The following is a 23,972-nucleotide window of genomic DNA, read 5'->3' as shown; positions in this document are numbered from 1 at the left end:
AAAGGTAACGAGGGGGAAAAACCCCACAAACCTTATTAACCAATAAGGGCAGGTTGTTTACATCTTTATGTGGGATTATATCATCTTATGTATGTTTTTATATATGTGTGTATATATATATATACATACACACACACATACATACATATATAAGTCATTCTTGTGAATGGTACAACTATTATGACAAATGAAAGGGATATACATAGGTTGTGAATGCCTGTATAAATTAACTGATGTAAAGATATAAAATATAAATAAGAGATACAAAGGGAGGGCTATGAGGGAAGCGGTAAGGAGGTAGTAGAAAAGGGTAAATTACACCAAATGAAGTGGCACAAAAACATATTATAGTAGAGGGAAAGAAGGGAGGGAGAAGAGCAGTATTTGAGCTTTACTGTCATCTGATCTAGTTCAAGAAGGGAATAACATACCCTGATAAGTTTAGAAATCTAACTTGTCCTAAGGGAAGTAGGAGGGGAAGGGGGGAAAAAGGGAGGGGGGTGGTCAGAAGGGAGAGGAGAAGTAGCAAGTGGGTAATGGTAAGATAAGGGAGGGGAATAAAGAAGGAGGGTTAACTGAGGAAAGCGGCGGTCAAAAGCAAAACTTTGTTGAGGAGGAGAAGGGGAAAGGGAGAAATAAAAGCATAAACAGGAGGAATTAGGATGGAGAAAAAGACACGGATAGAAATCATAACCCTGAATGTGCAGGGGATGAACATTCTCACAAAACAGAAGCAGATAGCAGAATGGATTAAAAACCATAATCCTACAATATGCTGTTAACAAGAAACGCATTTGAAACAGGGGGATACACATAGGGTAAAGGTAAAAGGCTGGAGTAAAATATATTGTGCCTCAGCTAAAGTAAAAAAAGAGGTGTAGCAATCCTAATCTCAGACAAAGCAAAAGTAAAGATAGATTTAATTAAAAGAGATAAGGAAGGACATTATATCCTGCTAAAAGGCACCATAAACAATGAAGCGATATCACTGCTTAACATATATGCACCAAGTGGTAAGGCATACAAATTCTTAGAGGAGAGATTAAGGGAGTTAAAGGAAGAAATAGACAGCAAAACTATAATATTGGGAGACCTCAACCTCTCCCTTTCTGAACTTGATAAATCTAACCTCAAAATAAATAAGAAAAAAGTTAAGGAGGTAAACAGAATTTTAGAAAAGGCACATATGATAGACCTCTGGAGAAAACTGAATGGGGATAAAAAGGAATATACTTTCTTCTCAAAAGTACATGGTACATACTCAAAAACTTACCATGTACTAGGGCATAAAAACCTCACAATCCAATACAGAAAAGCAAAAGTAGTCAAAGCATCCTTTTCAGATCATGATGCAATAAGAATCATTTTTAATAAAGAACCATGGAAAAATAAGCTAAAAACTAATTGGAAACTAAATAATTTAATTCTAAAGAATGAGTGGGCCAAAGAACAAATCAGAGAAACAATTAATAACTTCATTCAAGAGAATGACAATAATGAAACAACATACCAAAACTTATGGGATGCAGCAAAAGCAGTTCTTAGGGGAAGTTTTATATCCCTAAATGCCTACATGAATAAAATAGGGAAAAAGGAGATCAATGATCTGGGCATACAGCTGAAAAAGCTAGAAAAAGAGCAAATTGAAAACCCCCAATTAAATACCAAATTAGAAATACTGAAAATCAAAGGAGAGATTAATAAAATTAAAACCAAGAAAACTACTGAATTAATAAATAAAACAAAGAGCTAGTTTTATGAAAAAACCAATAAAATTGATAAACCTTTGGCCAATTTGATTAAAAAAAAGAAAGAAGAAAATCAAATTACCAGTATCAAAAATGAAAAGGGTGAGGTCACCTCTAATGAAGAGGAAATCAAAACAATGATTAGGAATTATTTTGCCCAACTGTATGCCCATAAATTTGACAACCTTAGAGATATGGATGAATATCTACAAAAACATAAACTGCCCAGGCTAACAGAGAAGGAAGTGAAATTTCTTAATAACCCCATATCAGAAAAAGAAATTGAGCATGCCATCAATGAACTCCCTAGGAAAAAATCTCCAGGGCCAGATGGTTTTACATGTGAATTCTATCAAACATTTAAAGAACAACTAATTCCAATACTTTGTAGACTATTTGGGAAAATAGGTGAAGAAGGAGTCCTACCAAATTCTTTTTATGACACAAATATGGTACTAATACCCAAACCAGGTAGAGTCAAAACAGAGAAAGAAAATTATAGACCAATTTCTTTAATGAATATTGATGCAAAAATTTTAAATAAAATATTAGCAAAAAGATTGCAGCAACTCATCACGAGAATAATACACTATGACCAGGTAGGATTTATTCCAGGAATGCAAGGCTGGTTCAATATTAGGAAAACTATTAGCATAATTGACCATATCAACAACAAAACTAGCAGAAACCATATGATCATCTCAATAGATGCAGAAAAAGCCTTTGACAAAGTACAACACCCTTTCCTATTAAAAACACTTGAAAGCATAGGAATAAGTGGAACCTTCCTCAAAATTATAAATAGCATCTACCTAAAATCATCGACAAGCATTATTTGTAATGGGGATAAACTAGATGCATTCCCAATAAGATCAGGGGTGAAACAAGGATGTCCATTATCACCCCTATTGTTCAATTTGGTACTAGAAACATTAGCTGTAGCAATAAGAGAAGAAAAAGAAATTGAAGGAATTAGAATAGGAAAAGAAGAAACTAAATTATCACTTTTTGCAGATGATATGATGATTTATCTAGAGAATCCTGGAGAATCAAGTAAAAAACTACTTGAAATAATAAACAACTTTAGCAAAGTTTCAGGATATAAAATAAACCCACATAAATCCTCAGCATTCCTATACATTACTGACAAAGCCCAACAGCAAGAGATAGAAAGAGAAATTCCATTCAAAGTTACTGAAGGCACTATAAAATATTTGGGAGTCTATTTGCCAAGACAAACCCAGGGCCTATATGAACATAACTATGAAACACTTTTCACGCGAATAAAATCAGATCTAAATAAATGGAAAAATATCAGTTGCTCATGGTTAGGCCGAGCTAATATAATAAAAATGACAATTTTACCTAAATTAATCTATCTATTCAATGCCATACCAATCGAACTACCAAAAAATTATTTTACTGAGCTGGACAAAATAATAACAAAATTCATCTGGAAAAACAAGAGGTCTAGAGTATTTAGGGTATTAATGAAAAGACATGCTAGAGAAGGTGGCTTAGCCATACCAGATATTAAACTGTACTACACAGCAGCAGTCATCAAAACTGCCTGGTACGGGTTAAGAAACAGGGTGTAGATCAGTGGAATAGGATAGGTACACAAGTAGGAGAAATCAACAAGTTTTGCAATCTACTCTTTGATAAACCCAAAGAGGCCAGCTTCTGGGCTAATAATTCACTATTTCACAAAAACTGTTGGGAAAACTGGAAAATGGTAGGGCAAAAACTGGGCATAGACCAATATCTTACACCATATACCAAAATAAAGTCAAAATGGGTTCATGATTTAGGAGTAAAAGCTGATACTATAAGTAATTTGGGAAAGCAAGGAATAGTTTACTTAGCAGATTTATGGAAAAGTAAAGAATTCATGACCCAACAAGAGATAGAGAGCATTACAAAATGCAAACTGGATAATTTTGATTATGTCAAATTGAAATGTTTTTGTACAAAAAAAGCCAATGCAACAAGAATTAGGAGGGAAGCAGAAAACTGGGAGAAAATCTTTGCAACTAGTATCTCCGATAAAGGCCTCATTTCTAAAATATAGAAGGAACTGAGCCAAATATATAGGAATACAAGCCATTCCCCAATTGAGAAATGGTCAAAGGATATGAACAGGCAGTTTTCAGAGGAAGAAATTAAAGCTATCTATAGGCATATGAAAAAATGCTCTGGATCACTACTGATTAGAGAAATGCAAATCAAAACAACTCTTAGATACCACATCTATCCTGTCAGATTGGCTAAAATAACAAAACAGGAAAATGATAAATGCTGGAAAGGATGTGGGGAAATTGGAACATTGTTGCATTGCTGGTGGAGTTGTGAGCTGATCCAGCCATTTTAGAGAGCAGTTTGGAACTATGCCCAAAGGGCTATAGAAATGTTCATACCCCTTGACCCAGCAATACCACTTCTAGGGTTGTATCCCAAAGAAATCACACAAATGAGAAAAGGACCCATATGTACAAGGATATTTATAGCAGCTCTTTTTGTGGTAGCCAAGAACTGGAAATCAAAGGGATGCCCATCAATTGGGGAATGGCTGAACAAGCTGTGGTATATGAAGGTGATGGAATACTATTGTGCCATAAGAAATGGGGATGATGCAGACTTCATAACAACCTGGAAAAACCTACACAACATAATGCTGAGTGAGCGGAGCAGAGCCAGGAGAACGTTGTGCACAGCCACCAATATATGGATTCCGTGAGGACCAACCCTGACATACTTCGCTCTTCTCAGCAACCTAAGGTGCAAGGACAACTCCAGGGGACTCACGATGGAGAATGCTATCTTCACCCAGAGAAAGAACTATGAAGTTTGAATACAGATCGAGGCGCACTACATGCTCGCCTTTTTTACTTCTCTTTTGTTTTTGTTTTTGGGTTTTTTTTTTTTTGGTTCTGTTTCTTCTTTCTCATGATTCATTCCATTGGTCATAATTCTTCTCCACAACTTGACTAGTGCACAAATTAATTCAATGCAAAGTTATACATGATAGTTATATGAGATTCCATGCCGTCTTGGGGAGGGAGGGGGAAGGGAGGGGAGAAAATCTGGAACTCAAAACTATGTAGAACTGTGTGTGGTAAACTAAAAATAAATAAATAAATTTTAAAAAATCTACAACCACTGTATAAGTTGCACCCAGTTTTTAGACCCCAAATTTTTCGGAAAGGGTGCGTTTTATACATGGGGAAATACAGTACTCCTAACAACTTAGCACAATGATTAGCATATAATGTGTACTTAGTAAATGTTTTTATTCAAATGTAATACCTGCAAGACTATTTTAATTCTTTGTTATTTTTTGTTCATATATGCTGAAATGACAAAGTATCTTATTTTTCAACTCACTCTGATATTTTTGCTCATGTTTTGTAACAATCTAAAAAGCTGGACACAATATTCCATAGGCCAAAGTAGAGGGGGGATAGGAAAGAAAGAAAGGACAACACAATAATTTACATTTCAAGCAAAAGAAACAATACAAAAGTTAAACAAGAAATCCATAAATGTTGAAAGTAATCTTCTGCTGCAATGAAACTAAAATTTTACTAAACGTTTTATAAAATGTAAATCTAACCACATGGTATTCTCATTTAAATGAATATGGAATAGTAAAGGATCAACCCATAATAGATACTGTATAATTTTCCTGGTAGCATTAACATTTTTCACTTAATATTCCCCTACAAAAGTCACTGTCAAAACTACTGATCAAGAGACTTTCTAAGCCCTTTTGAAATTCTCGTGAATGGCGACAGCAATTTTGTTCATTCAATTACTTCTAGTCTATTATTAGGAAAGGAAGAAATAAAAATAAAATCAGTCCTTTTTTCTTTCACAGACATTCTTGGTATTAGCAAAAGCTGCTCATCAAACCTGCATCTAGCTTCAGCAGGGAGAATACATATGTATAAGGGAGAAAAGACAGTCTGTAATTTTGTTCGTGTGAGGAGCTACTAGTGTGTAAACTCTTTCCCTCTGCCATTGCAGACTGTCAACTAACGTATAAATTATAGTCTTGGACAGTAAAAGAGGATTTTACTTATATACATATTAAAAGTGTTTGCATAAATAAAATCAATTCACCTGAATAAGATGAAAATGCATGGACTGAGAAAACAATTTTGCATTTACTGTCTCTGATAAAAATCTGACATCCAAAATCTTTCAGAAATTGACATAAAATTTTGTAACTGAGGAAAACAAAGAGGCTAAGGCTAAAAGCAGCCTAGGGGGTTTGTGTACCAGAGGAAGAGGAGGGGCCAAAGAGTAATAGTGACAGAGAATAAAAAGAAAATGCTTAAAATACCAAAAATTTACAAAGAAAAAGTCAACAAGACCTTTGTCAAAGCAGACAAACCAAGTAATACTAAAACAGAAGGAAGAATGAGTAAAGCCTCAAGAAGAAACCAAAGTACTTTCATGAAAAAATCTAATGTGAAGGAAAGTGAATATTATTTGATAAAAGAGACTTCTGTAGAAATCAAGGACAGCAGGAAGAAACTCCAGAATAGTTCAAAAGAGAAATAAGGCTCACAAAAGAATAAATCATGAATGAATTTAAGTCAGAAATCAGGGTTCTTAAAGCAGAATTTTAAAACACAATTAAAAGGGTTGGAAAAAAATGGATTCATGATGAATCGTTCCAAAGAAATAGAAAACTGAAAAATGAAAAAAAGCTAATTTATTCATTGCAATCATATGCCACAAAAAGTGAGAATTCAAAGACCAAAGGAAGCAGATGAGTATCTAGAAATAAGCAAAAGAAGCAGCAGAGACCTTAAGATGATCTTGGGGGTGGGGGGTGGGAATTAAAAAATCATAAAAGAACTGCCACAGAAAAAAGAGCTAATTCTAATGGATTTACCAGTGAGTTCTAACATTTAAAGAAATCATTCAACAAAAATTACTCTCAAAAATATAGAACTTATTCTACCAAACTACTTCCAAGTGACAAATACCATCCTGATAACCCAAACTAGGGAAACATAGCAAAATAACAATAAATCATATTTTCTAATGAATATAAATGCAAAAGGTTTAAATACAATTATTGTAATATAGCCAAAAACTGATTTATGATTTACTAGAACCAAACTGGAGTCATACCAGGAACTAAGGATGGCTCAACATAGAAAACAATTTATCATACTTAACAACAAAAAAGAAAAACTACGATTACTTCAATAATAGCAAGAAAATATTTAACAAAATACAGCACTCATTTATATTAAAAGCCTTAAAAATCATAGGCATGGAAGGACCTTCTTTTAATATGATTAAAAACATAAATCTAAAACCAAGAGCTATTATGTGCAATGGGAAAAAATTATTAGAAACTTTCCCAATACAAAGAGGGATAAAGCAAAGTGGTCCCCTAACCAAGCTATTATTGAACATCATTCTAGAAATGCTAGCTATAACAACAGATAAAAAGAGAAGCTGCTGGAGAGGTGGAATCATTTTTATAAAGTATCACTGATAAAAGTTTGATATCTGGGACATATATGTGTATAATACATATGTATATGTAAATAATTAGTAACACTTTTTAAGAGAAAGGCATTTCCCAAAAGTATTCAAAGGATATGAAGTTTTTTCTGTATAAGAATTAGTCTACAAATGACCAGATACATTCTAGACTACTAAAAAGAAAAATACAAATTTAAACAACTGAGGCTTTACCTTACAATCTGCAAAATGGCCAAAATGAGGAAAGTAGGGGAGGGGAGGGGAAAGGGGAACCAACCAAGAAAGTAGGCATTGTCAGGGGGCCTAACTAGGCAAATGACAGCAATATGGAGAGGCAGAGTGCTGACTGCATTATTAAAAAGGTTTACTGGATTTGCTATTTTTGCTTAACCGTTTTTCTTTGTTACAGAAGATGGTTCAATTTTGAGGTGAGGGAAGACTTTGAAGGGGGGATATTTCCAGACATGACTTTTCAAAAGTTATGCCTTTTGCTCTGACTTTATGTTTTGGAAAAAAGAAAATGATCATAGTAATTGACAACTGGTAAAGCTATAAATTTGTGCAACCACTCTGGAAAATAACTTTGAATTATGCTAGAAAAGTTACAAAAAAGTTCATATCCTTTGACTCATGAATGCAATTATACCACCACCAAAATTTAGTGCCAGTAAAAGATCTCATAGCATTTACAGTGTACTTATGTACACTAGTATTTATAGTACAAAAATATTCATACCAATGTTTACTGTAATAATAGAATCCAAAACAAATTCAAGTTCATGGCTAAAAGAGACTAAGATATGAATGTAGCAAGATATTACTATAAGGAATGACAAATAGAATATTTTTTAGATGAAAACATTCATATGAAGCATACTGAGTGGAGAAAGCAGAACCAAAAGAACAAATACAATGACTATATACAGTCAATCCTCAACATTTATGTGTTTAACTTTTGCAACTTTAAGCATTTGTGATTTTATTATTAACCTCATTTTCACTTTTGCACAGCTATGTGCCATAAGAAAAAGTGAAAGGTGCCATATACCCACAAAAAGGAGGAAAATATTCCTAAAAGTGTTTGTGAATCAGCTCCAGAAAGTGTTAAAGTAACCTCTCAAGTGTGTGATAAGGGCACTGAAAAAAATGGAAAATGAGATGGTAGTCATTTCAGCCCTCTCACCTCCAGTGACTGACCAGCAACCTGCCTGTGCCTCTGGACTTCTGAGTTGTGTGGACCAATCAGGACAACTGAACCTGCCCAGGAAGGAGTCCTGAGTTCTGACCCTGCTGGGGATTCACCCTTAGGTATATGCTTTTTATCAGGAATAATACAACAATGGAACCAAAAGGGAGTTTAGAGACAGCAGGTTGCCCTTTTCCCTTTTTCACCTTGGAGTTCTGACATCACTGCCTGTGCCCCTCCCCATCTTGTGGTGCTTCTCCTCTCCCCAGCATTTTGAGGGTTATTTCATGGTTACTGTATTAGAAAAAGTGCATATTATCAGAATGAATGTTTTGTTATAAATAACTGTATGTAGAAAAGTGTATTTTCAGCAATCTCTATGGAAAGATTAGTTTGTGGTGGTCACAGAAACCTAACTCCTTATTACCCATAGGTTCAACTGACACTACTCTTTCCAAAGTTATCACTGATCTCTTAATTACTAAATCTAAAGGTCTTTTCCCAGTCTTCATCCTTCTACACTTCTCTGCAGCATTTGACACAACGGATCACCCTCTCCTCCTGGATACTCTCAAGGTTTTCAAAGCATTATTCTTCCCTGGTTCTTTTACCTGTTGGACCACACCTCAGTTTCTTTTGATGGATCATCATTTAGGTCACTCCTAGTAACCACAGGTGCCTCCCAAGGTTCTATTCTAGGTCTTTATTTCTTCTTCTAAACTATGATGATCTCATCAACTCCAAAGGGTTCAATTATCATCTCTATGAAGATGATTCCCATATTTGTATATTCAGCCTCATTCTCTCTCTTGAACTATAGTCATGCATCTCCAAATGCCTCCTGGACATTTTGAACCAGATGTTTCACTATAACTTTAAACTCGACACGTCAAAACAGAACTCATTTCTCCCAAATCCTTCCCTCTTTTCAATTTTCCTAGTACTGCTGGGAAATCATCATTTTCCCACCCACCCATGCTCACAGCCTGTGTCATCTTGGACTCCTCACATTCATGCTGTAGCCAAGTGTTGTCATTTCCACCTGCACATCTCTTATATACCTCCTTTTCTCCACTCATAAAACCACTACCCTTATAAATGTCTTTTTATCACTGCTCACCTAGACTATTAGAACATTCTAATTCATCCCATTAATAATAATAATAGCTAGCCACCATTCTAGTGTAGGCCCTCACTCCAGTCTATCCAACATTCAGTCACCAGAGTGATTTGCCTAAAGCACTGTTCTGACCATGTTACCCCACTACTCAATAAATTCAAGTGACTCACTACTGCCTCCAGGAACAAAAACAAAATCCTCTGCTTGACATTCAAAGCCCTTCATAACCTTACCCCCACCTATGACCTTTCAAGTCTTCTTACACCTTATTTCCTGTCCTCTTTGATCGAGGGACAATGGCCTCCAGGCTGTTCCACCACTAAGATATTCCATCTCTTTAACTCCAGGAGTTTCTTCTGGATGTTCCCTTATACTTGTCTACTCTGACTACTGACCTCCCTGGCTTCCATTAAGTCTTAACTAAAACCCCATCTTCTACAGGATGCGTTGCCCAAAGCCTCTTAATTCCAACGCCTTTCTTCAATTAATTATCTCCTATTTGTCCTGTATATAGCTTTTTTTGCATATATTTGTTTACAATTTGTCTCCCCCTTTAGATTATAAGCTCTTTGAGGACAGGGACTGTCTTTTGCCTTTTTGTACCGATAGTGCTTAGCACAGTGCCTAGAACATAGTAGGCCCTTAATGTTTATTGACTGACTGCCTGCTCTCCTTCCTCACCTCTACCTCCTATCTTCCCTGGCTTATTTTAAGACTCAGCTCAAAACCCACCTTCTACAGAAGAACTTTCCTGAGTCTCTCTTCTGCTAGTCCCTTCTCTCTGAGATCACTTTCCATTTACACTACGTGTCTGTCTATTATCAATCTACCTATATTTTATATGTACATAATTATTTAATGTTAGCTCCCCCATTAGAATGTGAACTTTTTGGAGACAGGTCCCTATTTCTGCCTTTGTTTGGTACCTGGAACATAGTAGGTGCTTAATAAATGCCTACTGATTGACTTGTGACTGACCTATTATTTCTCTGGGCTAGTGCATTTCAATAGGACAACATCATAGTAAGCTTTTTCATAAGGCTTTGAGGATAATGAATGAAGCATCACTATGTTCAGAATTAGCATAACTTCCCAGGTGATAAGGAGTTTACTATTTTGCATGCCCCTGTTATGCTGGAATCTCTTCCAAAACCTGAGACATTACTTCTGCAATAGGAACGTATTTTCTACATGGCTTCATTACTTAACAATCACACAACATCCCTGTCCAGGAGTAAACTATTCAACAGTGGAGTTCTGTAGCAGGTCAAATTTGATTGGGGCTTAACATAAGTAACAAAACAGCCAAATGATTTCCCTTACTCATCTCCTTAAATGAAAATAACTTTGTACTCTGTCAAAAATGGTAATTCCCCATCTCAGATGGCAGTGAATCTTGAGTTAAGTTGAAAAACACTGAAATCAGGTTTTTTTTTTCTTCGTAAATACTGAAGTGACTTCTGGGATGGGATCATCTCAGTTAATGGTAACGATTATCATTTCAATTAACACCTTACTATCAGAAAAACCTCTACATATTCCTTTTTAACTATCTAATTTGAGTTGTCCTAAGGTATCCTATTATGGGCAGTTTTTTTTTCATAGCTACTTATGGTAACAATATAATTTATAATTACTAGTATTAATATCTTATATTTGTAGAGAGTGTTTACCATTTTAAAAAAGTTTACACATCATTATTTCATTTAATTCTCATGTAATTGACTGAGGTGGAAAAGGACTACATTTCCCAGGACAAGTAAATTCTATTTCTTATGGGGTCATGTGCATAAAGAACAGGGAATTAGTACAGAGAGACCTTTAAGAAGATGGAGGAATGAGGGAGGTGACTGCCAGATTCATGACCAGAAAGTGTAATGGGAACTTATGACAAAGAGAAGTAATAATAGCAGGTTTATGCTGTTGGACTCTACACTGTGAATACTGCCTGGTGAAGAATCAAAGAAATGAGATACCCTGAATGGGGAAATACTGGAGAACGGGAACCTCAAACTGAAGCAACAAGTTGTACTTGAAGCAAGCCTAGGAACTGACTCAGTGCTTCACTAAATTCTTAAGCCACAGGTTTCAACAAAGAGTACAAAGGTTTCTGACTTTGCTCATGCCTTCCCTAACAGAGAAACAAGTTTTGGAAGAGGCTCAAATAATAAAGTAACTTATCTAAGGTGATAACTTTTAGTTATAAGCTAGGATCAATACCCAATTTGACCTTTGAGAAAGTAAAGAATGAGGGGGGAAAGAAGTAGAGAGCAAGAGGGCAGGAGGCCTAACATTGGTATCTGGAAAGTCTAAGTTCAAGTCCTCATTCTGCTGCAAAGTTGCTGTGAGACCTTGGCCAAGTCACTTAAAATTTTTTACTCTTAGTTTTCTTGGCGGTACCTTGTGTGCAAAAATGCCTGCCTGTTGTGCAAATACAAACAAAAATTGTAAGAATGTATTTGCTGGAGTCTTGCAAATATAATGAAAAGGACATTCAACTAAAATGGGGAGGGGGTTAAGGAAGAAAAAAATGACTGTATATTCGCCAAGCTAGACATTATAGAATAGTAGAAAGAATAGACAACCTCAATCCACCTCAGTCTATTACATGAGAATCAAATGAAATAATGATGTAGAAACTTCTTAAAAACAGTAAACACTCTCTACAAAGAATGTAGGAAAAAACAATACTAGAGACACCCAAAAGGTAAAAAAAAAAAACACAAAAATCTAAGAAAAGAATTATATTAAAACCCTTGGTTTCAGAATGTCTATAAAGAAATGCAGAAAATGTAGATAATAACCAAAATAAAGTAGTGACTCTGATGTAAAGAGTCAAATTTGACCTTCTATGAATCATTGACACTTAGAGGGATGAATCCCAGGACTGGAATAACGTATAACCATATCATGATCACAATAAAGAGGACAGGTAAAAGACAGGTGAGAAATAGCCTTGTGTATTAAAATATATTTGTATGAAGAAGCCCAGGAATCAGAGAGAAGAAATATAGGAAGACAACATGTCAGTGAATCCCAACAGTAATAGAAGTGACTAAACCTAAAGAGGAAATGGCTGAGAAGTTCAAAAGTTACGGAGCATGTCAACTATATATCCATCTCCTGGAAGTCTCTCCCTGCCAAGAACAGAAAAACTAATAATCTTATGACTTGCCATAAGAATATCTTTCAGAAACTGAAGGAATCCTATTCTGAATCCAATATTCATCAATGAAGAGGAACAGATTGCATAAGTAAAAATAATGACTACTTTGGGGGTAAGAGCTCACGCCCTTTCAGAGTCTGTAATAAAGAAAGCCCTCAAAATTTTGGGAAAGCATATTTAAAAAGGTTCATAAGAAAAATCCTATGGATAAAAAATCTATAGAAAAAGTCATCCCTGCAAATAGAGGATAAGAAATGACTGCACTAGGGAAAAGGGGGAACTTTCTTAAGAAAATGATGTGGATGCACAGGGAACTCACCAACCACCTTCAATTTTAAAGTGACATGTACAGAAGATGTAATAGCAAGTAATAGAGGAGAAACGCAAAAACATTACATGGTACTATAAGAATAGTGTTCTAAGTACTAAAGGCTCATGTTTAAGTGAGACTGGTAAGGAGGCTAAAGACAATAAAAATGGAGTTTTGTTGTTATAGTGGGAAAACAAGAACATCAAAGAAGGGAAGAGAACATGCATTTATTAAACACCTACTATGTGCCAGGCACTGTGCAAAGCACTTTGCAAATGATCATTTGATCTTCACAAAAACTCTAGGAGGCAGGTGCTTTTATCCCCATTTTTAGGCTGAGGAAACTGAGGCAAACAGAGATTAAGTGACTTGCTCATGTCTAAGATTAGATTTGAATTCAGATGTTCCTGACTCTAGGCCCAGAATCTTATCTAGAGGCAGCCAGCTCGTAGGTGCCTCTTACAGAGAGAAAGTAGAACAGCTTAATTCTTGTTTTTCTGTTTTCTGCCAAAAGGAGAATGATCACCTTTAGACTAGAAAGGACAAAATAAAGATGAATAAGGAGTCGATGCCAAGTAAAAAGGAGAGATAGTAAGAGATCACCTACATGCCTTTGAAGACTTTAAATGCCCCTGCACAGATGAACTATGACTTCAGATACTGAAAAACCTAACAGATAAATGATGACTTGAGCACTACCAGTGGCAAATTTCCCAATTTTCAAAATGGGAAGATAATGGATTCCACAGACTAGGTGCCAGAGTCTGACAAATTCCTGGCAAAATTCTAGATCATAGTAGATAATGCTAACGAACACTAAGAAAAAGAGGCCTTCCATATGTGCAAATATGTTTATGGCTACATTGTTCGTGATAACAAAAAGTTTGAAACCATATATATGCACAATTGGGGAGTGTACAAATAAATGAAGAAACACAAACATAAAAGATCACTATGATATAAAATTAATAAGAAATAAAAACTTTATAAGACTTGTATGAAGTAATTGATGAAGGAATAAAATATATGACTGCAACAATGTAACAAGGAATGGTAAAGTAAATTTAGTCAATTATAAGTCAATAAACAGTTTATAAGAGTTTACTATGTGCCAAGCACTGTGCTGAGCATAAAAGATACAAAGAAAGGCAAAATCAAGCACCCGCCCCCAAGGAACATATATTCTAATTAGGAGACTATGTAAATAATTAGGTACATGGAAGATAAACACACACACACACACACACACACACACACACACACAGTAGATGAAAGGTAATCTAAGAGAAAGAGGCGTAAGCAGCTGGAAGGTCCAGGAAAAGCCTCCTGCAGAAGGTAGCCTTTAGGGTGATTACAGTTGGGGGCCAAAGAAACCAAGAGGTGGAGATGATGAGGAGGCCAAGCACTTTAAGGATGGAGGGCAGCTCCTACAAAAGCACAGACAGGGGAGATGGAGTGCTGTCTTCAAGGAACTGCAAGGAGGCAATTTACTAAATATTGTGACTCCGTGCAAGTCACTTAACCCTGTTTGCCTCAGTTTCCTCATCTGTAAAATGAGCTAGAGAAGGAAATGGCAAACCACTCCAGTATCTTTGCCAAGAAAACCCCAAATGAGGTCTTGAAGAATCAGACATCACATCCTCATCATCATCAATAACAACGAGTGGATGGAGAAAGAAAAGATATAAGACTGGGAAGGTGGAAAAGGGGCAGATCAGGAAGCCCTTCAAATGCCAAAGAGAGGTCTTGAGATAGGATCCTGGAGATAATAGGAAGCCACTGAAGCCCAATGAGCAGGGTGGGTCACATGGTCAGATCTGCACTTTAGAAAAAAATCACTAACAACTGAAGAAAGGATGTACTCTAGTAAAGAGAGACTGGAGCAAGGGACAAGCTATTGAAATCATCTGGGAGTGAGGTAATGATGACCTGAACTTGAATTGTAGCTACATGAGTAGAGAGAAAAGGATGTTTACAAGAGATGATGTAAAAGCAGAAACCTCAGCAAAGATACAGACCTGGATGACAGGAAGAATGGTGGGACCTTTGACAGTAATAGGAAAGTTGTGAAGGAAGGAGAGTTTTGGGGAAAAGATAATGAGTTCTGTTTGGACATGCCAAGTCTGAGATATCTGCAAGTAGCTATTTCAAGATGTCCAGAACGTTTGGAGATGCATGAATGTAGCTCAAAAGAGAGAACAGAACTGGGTATGTAAACCTGACAATCATCTGCATAGAGATGATAACTGAACCCAAAAAAGCTGACAAAGTCATCAAGTAAGATAGTACAGGAGAAGGAGGAAAAGGGCCCAGGACAGAATTTGAGAAACTCAAGTTCTCTAAGGTGGGGAGAGGAGAAAAGGGGATAGGGCAGGGGACTCACAATTACTGAAAGTGATCTGGATGAAGATCCAACAAAGGAAAATGAGAAGGAGCAGTCAGACAGGTAGGAAGAGAGCCAGGGGAAAGTAACACCATGAAAACCTATAGGAATATCCAGAAGGAAAAGGTGATCAACAGAGTCATATGCTGAAGAGAGGTCAAGAAGAATCAAGACTTGAGAACAGGTCATTAGACTTGGCAATTAAGAGATCACTGATAACTTCAGAAAGGGCTTTCAGTTAAATGATAAACTGAATAGTATTTTAAAAAGAGTAAGAGGACAGGAAGTGGAGGCAGGGATTATGGACAGCTTTTTCAAAGAGATTAGTCATAAAGAAGAGAGGGATGGAACAATAGTTATCAGGATGTTAGGATCACTTTTTGTTGTTTGTTTTTGAGGATGGGAGAGACACAGGCAAGTTAACAGGCAGCAGGCAAAGAACCAACAGAAAAGAAGTGATTGAAGATAAGGGAGAAAGGGTATGAGAGTGGAATGTTGGAACAATAAACTATTATGATCAGATAAACAAATTTCAGAGTTCTTGAACAAAGAAATGGGGCCCTTGTGGGTGATGACAAGGTCAAGAAGATGACCATTTCGCTGGGTAGGTAAGGTAGAGTAAAAGAGTAAGTCATGGGAACTCAAAAGATTGACAAACTGGGAAGCTAGGTTACTTGAATGGGTATCAATATGTATGCATGGGACTAAGTGTCCTAGTATGAGGGTAGAAGATGGAGAAGGGAAAAAAACTTAAGCCAGGGACTGCACTCATTGAGGAAGGAAAGAAAATGTCCAGGGAGTCTGAAGACAACAGCCACCGAGACAGGTAGTATGTGATAAATTTGCATAGCTAGAACCTCAAAGAAAAAGAAGCTAGTCATTGTTGATATACCAAAAACATAAAGTACACATCTGTCTTTCCTGTCAATAATCAATAGTCAAACAGTTTTCTGAGGGAATGTTACTTTGCAAAGGGGTTTTGATGATATCTGTTGGAAAAATCGTTGTATTAAAACAATGTATCAATAATCCATCTCCCTCTTTTTTAAAGAAATGAAGTGGCTGATCATAAAAAAGTCATTTTTCATCAAGAATGTGTCATGACAGTAAACTTTTCTATTATTAAACAAGATTATTAGACTGGTAGATGAAAAGAATGCTAGAATTTGTAAACCTCAACCCAATTTTAGCAAATATGACATCATCTTTAATGTTCTCTTCTAGCCAGGATGGAGATATTTTTCCTTTATTCAATTACTATTTTTAAATAGACATACAACTGTTACTTACACATGATAATTCACCTAAGAACTAACTTTCTGAATAAACAAGTAGCAACAATAGATCATGGGTAACACAAATTTTAAATCCATAACTATATATTAAAATAAATATTTTTCTCTAATAAGAATAAAAATATAATAATCCTTTATAAGGAAAACCAATGCTAACTTTTCATATTAAGATAATAAAAAATAATAAAAGAGACTCATCATCTTTAACTTATATTCACTCTGTATATTGTATCTTACAAGTCATTAGTAATGAGCTAAATGTATACACCTACTCCATCTGATCAAGTCAACATCAGTTTTCTCATAAGATTTGTATATCTCCGTCTAAATTTCAGCCTAGATAGTACAGAGTCTTTTGCCAGACCCAATTTCTAATACCCAAACCACCACTGCATTACTGTAAGCTCCATAGCTTTCCTGGGCCAGAAGTTGGCACACTATCTGATATTTTTCAGTTTGCCAGGTCTGGCTGATTGGAAAGTTACAGTGGCAGTAAGGTTCCCATGACTGAGAATTACCAGTATTGGTTAAAGCACCTTCTCCAACACTGAACAGTCTGATTCACCTCATCTTTGATGGTTTCTGGCACTCTGGTGGCCTTCGATAATCTACTTAGAATAGCATCATGGTGTCTCTCCAACGACGGCTCTGCTAAAATGAGGATTGTAATGGCAAAGGACCCCAGGAATCATGTCATTTAGCACCTACGACAGCACTTATCTTCAAAGCCACCTTGTTTGGCCCTATTCAAGGGGGCCTCAAGTCTAACCCAGCTCTGTGGACATAACATCACCAATTCTTATGGTGAAGATGAAGAAATGACAATACAATTAGCTAGGTTTATGTGTTGAAATTTTATTGCTTTAGTCCCTTGACCACTTCCTCTTCTCCCCTCAGTTAGTATAGTAAGTTAGTTTACATGTAGCTAGTATAAGTTAACAATAGTAGGAAATAAGATTGCAAAGGCAGAACCAGAAGTCACTTACAAACTGTTCTATAAATTAAGTTAGCATGACCTGTCTCATAAATTAGGGGAGCATAAATAGCCCCTGGCAACTGCCTGAAAAATTAACTAAGGCCACATCCTGAAACAATGTGCTAAATGCAAGTCCTGCTAACTGCCCTAGGTCTGTAAACTCCAGATAAGCTCCAAATGCACAGTAAGATGAGCAAAATACCAGCAAAATATTATGCTAATGAACTAACCCTTAGGTATTACTGATAACTTTGAGATGATGGGGATATGTTAATAAACTAAGCCTAAGTTGGCATGGATAAGACTTAGCTCCCACTACTAAAGTCCTATAAAAATGGGACCCCAAAGTCCTATCCCCTGTTCCTCAGCACTCCCCCATCTGCTACCTGTCCATGCTGCCTGAAAACTCCAAGGTTCCATAAATGACTCTCTGGGGACCTCCCCTTCCACCACACCACCCCTAATTCCCACCTTCGCCCAGTCCTTTGCCTCTGCACTCTCTGTGTCATCTACCTCTGTACTCTCTGCCTTACTTAAGTGTGACTGAAGCATTACTGCCTTCATAGTCTTTCACAGCAAGTATCCAAAGAACTGGGCATGCCTGCCCCCTCCACCCAAAGGAAGCTCCTAGCAGTTCATTCCTTTAGTCATAAACTAGGAGCACCAGGACTGACTGAGACTATATGCTGCTTACAGCAGCTCCAACAGTGAACAAGCATGCTTCAGTGAGTTCATTGGTAGAAAGCAACAGTGGGCAGCTGAACCCCATGTCCCATCCTAGGAGATTTCTCCCCCTTATTTGAGCCACAATAAGTCAATGTAATAATCCCATAAATTAATGAACATATCAATTCAGTTTGGAACTATGTGAATGGTTAGATTCAAAAAGTATTCATTAGCAGCTCAATCTGAAGTTGAAAGGAATTCTCTGCTTTATCAGACTTGGATAAAAGGATAGATGTAATGTTTATCAAAATAGCTGAAGATACAAAGCAGAGAGGGATAACTAGCATACTGATAAGTCAAGATTCAAATTTTTTTTAAAAATCCTGTCTACAACATTAGCCCACATTAAATAAGATGAAATCCAGTAGGGATAAATGGATTTTTAAAAATGCCTTTACATAAGTATAACATGAGAAAACCATGACTAGAAATTAGTTAATCTAAAATGATCTGGATATTTTTAGCAAGCTACAAGTTTAACATAGATAAGTCAAGTGCAATATGGGAAAAAAATTAATATATTCTTAGGTTACAAAGAGAAGCACAACATCAAGGACTAAGAAGGGAGATAGTACCATACTACTCTGCGTTGGCCTTACATTCGAAATATGGCATTCAGTTCTAGACATCACATTTTCAGGACATTTATAAGCTGGAACACATAAAAAAAAAGTAAACAGGATAGCAAAGGTCCTCATGATTTTGAAACACGATGACTAGTTGAGGGACCTGGGGATGTTTAACCTGAAAAAGAAAAACTGGGGATATGGGAAAGGTTATCATGTACAAAAGGGATTAAACCTACTTTGGCTGATACTCAAGGACAGAACTTGGAGCAATAAATACAAGTTACAGAAAAGTGGTTTTATGCTTCATGTAAGGAAAGACCTACTAATAAAGTGGAATCGGTTGTTATCTCAGGAGGTAGTAGGTTTTCTCTCAGGGCAGATCTTCAAACAAGTGCCTGATGGCTATTTGTAAGGTATGTTACAGAGAGGATTCTTGTTTAGGTAAAATAAATAGCCTCTAAGATTCTTTCTAATCATGAGATTTTGGTGATCTTTTCTCTTGTTCCTGTCTATGCAAGTCATCTTATAAAGAAACTCCATGATTGTGCTGAAAATGAGCTACTCCAGGTTGTTTTTTTGTTCAGTTTCAACTTACTGATCGACCTCAAATATAACAAGTACTATTATCAGAAGGAATCTGTTCAACAAAAATTTCAAATTATAAATATATTCAGGAGTTAAGAGTGGGAAAAGATTGGGGGCACAGATATATATATACCTCCTCTTTCCCCAGGTTATCAGTTGAAACTCAGTGCCTGTTCTCTATTACTGAGGCTGGGGTAGGGGAGGGAGAACTTGCTCCATCCAAAATTCCCTCTATCTTTCATCTTTAAACTCTGGGTCTATAAATGTCAAATCACCCTTATCCTGAAAGACAAACAAACAAAACTCTTTCTTTTGAACTCTACTACCTTCTAAAGCTGTTGTATTTATATTCTCATCCTCCCTTTCTCTTTCTCTCTTTCTCTCTCCCCCCCCTTGGCCTCCTTCCCTCTCTCCCTCTCCCCTCTTGGCCTCCTTCCCTCTCTCTCTCTCTCTCTCCCTCCTCTAATCACTCAGTTTGGAAACCCCAGAGTCATCCTCAACATCTTACTCAACAAATCCATTTACTTTTCTACTTCTGTTGATTCATCCTACACAAAAGCTCCCGCATCCCCATTCCTCTTCCTTTCATTCCAATACCTACCTCGCTACTGCTACTTTAGGTATTCACCACCTCTCTTCTAAATTATGTCAATAGAATCCTAATTGTTCTCCCTACATCCAGCCTCTCCTTGCTCCAATATCTATTGCCACAGAGGTGCCAAAGTTATACTCTTAAAGCATATGTCTGACTTTGTTGTAACCCTAGTCAAAAGGCCACAGTGGCTTCCTATTGCTTCTAGGATCAAATGAGCACTCTTCTGGTTTGGCATTTAAAATCCTTCACAATCTGGCTCCAGACAATTTTTCCAAAAATTATAAATGACTCCCTTTCACACACTGGATTCCAGCCAGACTGTCCTACTTGGTGCTCTTCATGACACTCAGCCTCTTGTACGTTCACAAGTCGATCCCTGGAACACACTCCTCTCCTCACTTCAGCCTCATAGCCTCCCTACTTTCCTTCAAGGCCCGGCTCAAATGCCATCTCCTATAAGAGACGTTTCCTAAATCCTCCCACGTGCTAGTGCTTCCCCTGCCAATCACCTTGTATATATCTTGAATTTATTTACACGTGTACAGTGTTTCCCCAAAAGTTTTCAAGATTTATGAGGGCAGACACTACTTGGTTTTTGTCTTTGGTGCCTGGCACGTAGCACCAGATACAATTTAATAAATTCTTGATTGACGACTTTGCATCACCTTACCAAGACCTTACCTCATTCCCATGCCCCCTCATCTGTCGGACCCCTTTCTCCTACATTCCCAGACCACCTAAGTTCACAATGATTTCTCTCCTCAACACTTAGGGCGCTTACTATTTATACCACTCATTTAGCAATTAGCTATTAAATTTAAATAGTGACTGAACATCTGTTGTGTATAGGGCACTACGCTAGGAGCATACCAAGATAAGAAAACCTACGTCCTTGCCCACAAGCAGCTTACAATCTTATCTACAACATAAGACACCCACATAAAATATAACACAAAGCAAAACCTAAGTGCTACGGGGCTACAGAGGAAGAAAAGTTAAGAGTTCTGGTTAGGGAATCCGGAAAGTAGGTCTAGGAGAATACTGAGAGAAAAGTTGGATTAGCAGGCTGGAGCAGAACTCTGGAGGAACATGAATACAGCCAGGCTTAAGAGTTTGGATCTTATTCAGCTGGCAATGACTTTTTTTCATCAGGACTTTTTAAATTAGTTCCAGGGTGTAGAGCAAACTACAAAATCTTAGAGAAGATATAAAGTTTAAATAAAAATTGACCCCTTCCCTCGTTGCACTTTAGAATCTAAGGGATATCTTTTTCATGCACTATACTCAGTTTGTCTCAACTAGATATATTAAGTTCCTTGAGGACGGAGATCAAGTGTCAGCTTCTGATTTCTCCAATGGCTGTTCTTTAAGGCCACTTTCAGCTCTATTTATAATATGATGTAATATGCCAAACCAAAAGAAATCAGCATTCAAAACACATTGTCTGTCACAACGTCCAACTTTAACGTTCTCACAAAAAGAAATGGGCTTTATCAGGTCACATGGTATTCTGGCAATCTTTCTACTTCTAATTTATAAAATGCCCTAGTTTCCTAGACTAACCACACTTACCCTCTAAAACAGGGGTTCTTAACCTTTTTTTATGTTATGGATTCCTTTGGAAACCCTTCTTAGAAGAATGTTTTTAAATAATTGAAGGAAATGCTAGATTTCAGTTAGAGGTTGGTGAAAATAAATACAAACAAAGGTGGATATGTGTATATGTGTGTACATGTATATATGCATATCTAATAATGGCTAACATTTATATAGTGCCTACTATGTGCCAGGCACTGTATTGTTTTACAATTATTATGTCATTTTGTCCTTGTAACAATCCTGGCAGGTTGATATTACTATCCCCATTTTACAGATGAAGAACTGAGGCAAACAGGGTTAAGTGTCCTGCGCAGGGTCACACAGCTAGTAAGAGTCTGAGGCCAGATGAGCTTACCTGACCCCAGGCCCAGTGTTCCATCCACTGGGCCACCTAGCTACCCCACGTATACACACATACAATACACAACATATAACATGTATAACAATACATATATTGCATAGATTAGTGTGCATATTCTAAATAATATATGCATATGTTATAGTATTTACGTATACAGAATGTGCATCTTATATATTTATAAATGCACGTATTTATAAATGTAGCATCTATAGCCTATATTAAAATTATATAAAGTATATATAAATATATTGCAGATATATAAATATATATTTTCTTGCCTTTCGTAATCTTAATCAGACAAGCTCAGAACTCCACGAAACGTTACAATTTCTCACCTTACAGCATGAGTTCTTAATCTGGGGACCCCAACCTCTGAGAGGGGGTGTCTGTAACCTTAGGTGGGAAAACATCTGTGTGAGGGGGCAAGGACTTAGGGTCCCGAGATTAAGAATTCATGCTCTAAAGCAAGGAAAAGTAACATTTTGTAGAATTCCGAGCTCTTCTGATACAGATCACAGGTGCCAGAAGAATATACATCCTTGCAAGTCGCAGCAGCACACGCGCCAAGGCAAACTTCCCGGTCTAGTTTTAAACCTCTCAATGACAATACTCTTTTTTTGGTGCTTTTTGTCGGGGGGAGGGGAGGACTGAGAGTTGGAAGAGGCTTCAGAGGCTAAGTCCACCCCACCCCCCTCACTTTCTGAATGAAGAATCAGGGACGGAGAAGAGCTATGGGCCAAAGCGGGGACTAAAAAAGGGGGCAGGTGAGGCTCGGTTCTGCCTCTACAGAGCTCAGTTTCCCCATCTGTAAAAGGAGACTGGCCTAAACGGCCTCTCAGGGCTCTTCCGGCTGGGAATCATGTGAAGGCGCAGGGCGAGACTGAAGCAGAAGCGCCGCAACCGTGGAGTGCAGTGAAGGTCCCGGTGCCACGAGGGGGCGGGGCCTCCGTCTCGGCCAATCAGGTGTGCACCCGGGGCCTCCCGGACAGCTCGTCGGCGTCCCGGGGCTGGGGGGAACCGCCGTAGGAGGGGGTGTGTCTCACGCTAGGGTCGTGGAAGGCGCCTGTTACCTGTGAGGTCAGCCCCTGTTCTTCGTCGTCCTGGCCGCTCAGAACCCGCCGCAGCTTTTCCATGACCCGTAGCGGCAGCGGCCCCACTGAGCTCTCCTAGCGGCCACCGGAAAATGGAGCAAACAGCGACCTCACGGGACCACCGGAAACCAGGGGCTCCTGCTCCGCGAGTGCCACAGATCCGGCGCCGCGCCCTGGGTTCAGTCGCTCTGACCCGAGGCGCGGACGCTACTGGGCATGCGCCTCGTTCCCCTCCCTCCTCCCCGCCCTCCTTCAAGTTCCTTCTTTTGCTGGACCAGACCCGCCCACTCCTGAAACTCGGCCAATCCTAGAGCTTCTGGAGGCTGGAGGCCACGCCCCCTCCCCAGCTGGGAAGGCTTTGGCAGAAAGTATTGGGTAGGGTTGTTCTGGTGGGGTTCCCCAGGAAGGGTGGGCAAACCAGAAATTTATTTTTGTAGTTGTTAAAGCTAAGAAAAGGGCCACAGGAACAGGTGCTTCCTTCTTCATTTCTCATCAATTAGAGTAAGAAATCCCCTTTGAGCCTTTAAGTTATAGACATACTTTTTGTTAATCCTTTAGTACTCACTACATATATAGACACCAATTAACCCTTCAAGAACAAAGACAAAGTGCTATATAAATAGCTTTGGACTTGGACTTGGAAAAAGGCAGCATGCATGGTGCAATAGGATGGATTTTGGAATCAGAACTTTAGTACAAAATCATGTTTGCTACTGAGCACTCGCAAGTCACAGCCTCTCTGTTCCTCAGTTTC

General features: G+C 37.7%; 1 protein-coding gene across 1 annotated transcript in view; it reads right to left on the bottom strand.

Annotated features, from left to right (window-relative positions):
• Nucleotides 1–23,430, bottom strand: part of SFT2D1 (SFT2 domain containing 1) — a 47,572-nt gene extending 24,142 nt beyond the window's left edge. The window contains exon 1 of the mRNA XM_036767594.1: nucleotides 23,198–23,430. Coding sequence (XP_036623489.1) covers nucleotides 23,198–23,260 — 63 coding nt within the window. The 5' untranslated portion in view covers nucleotides 23,261–23,430. The remainder of the gene's footprint in view (nucleotides 1–23,197) is intronic.
• Between the last annotated feature and the right edge of the window lie 542 nt (nucleotides 23,431–23,972).

The sequence above is a fragment of the Trichosurus vulpecula genome, chromosome 7, assembly GCF_011100635.1.
Source record: "Trichosurus vulpecula isolate mTriVul1 chromosome 7, mTriVul1.pri, whole genome shotgun sequence".
NCBI classification, from domain to species: Eukaryota; Metazoa; Chordata; class Mammalia; order Diprotodontia; family Phalangeridae; genus Trichosurus; species Trichosurus vulpecula.
This window is presented reverse-complemented; position numbering and strand designations above follow the sequence as displayed.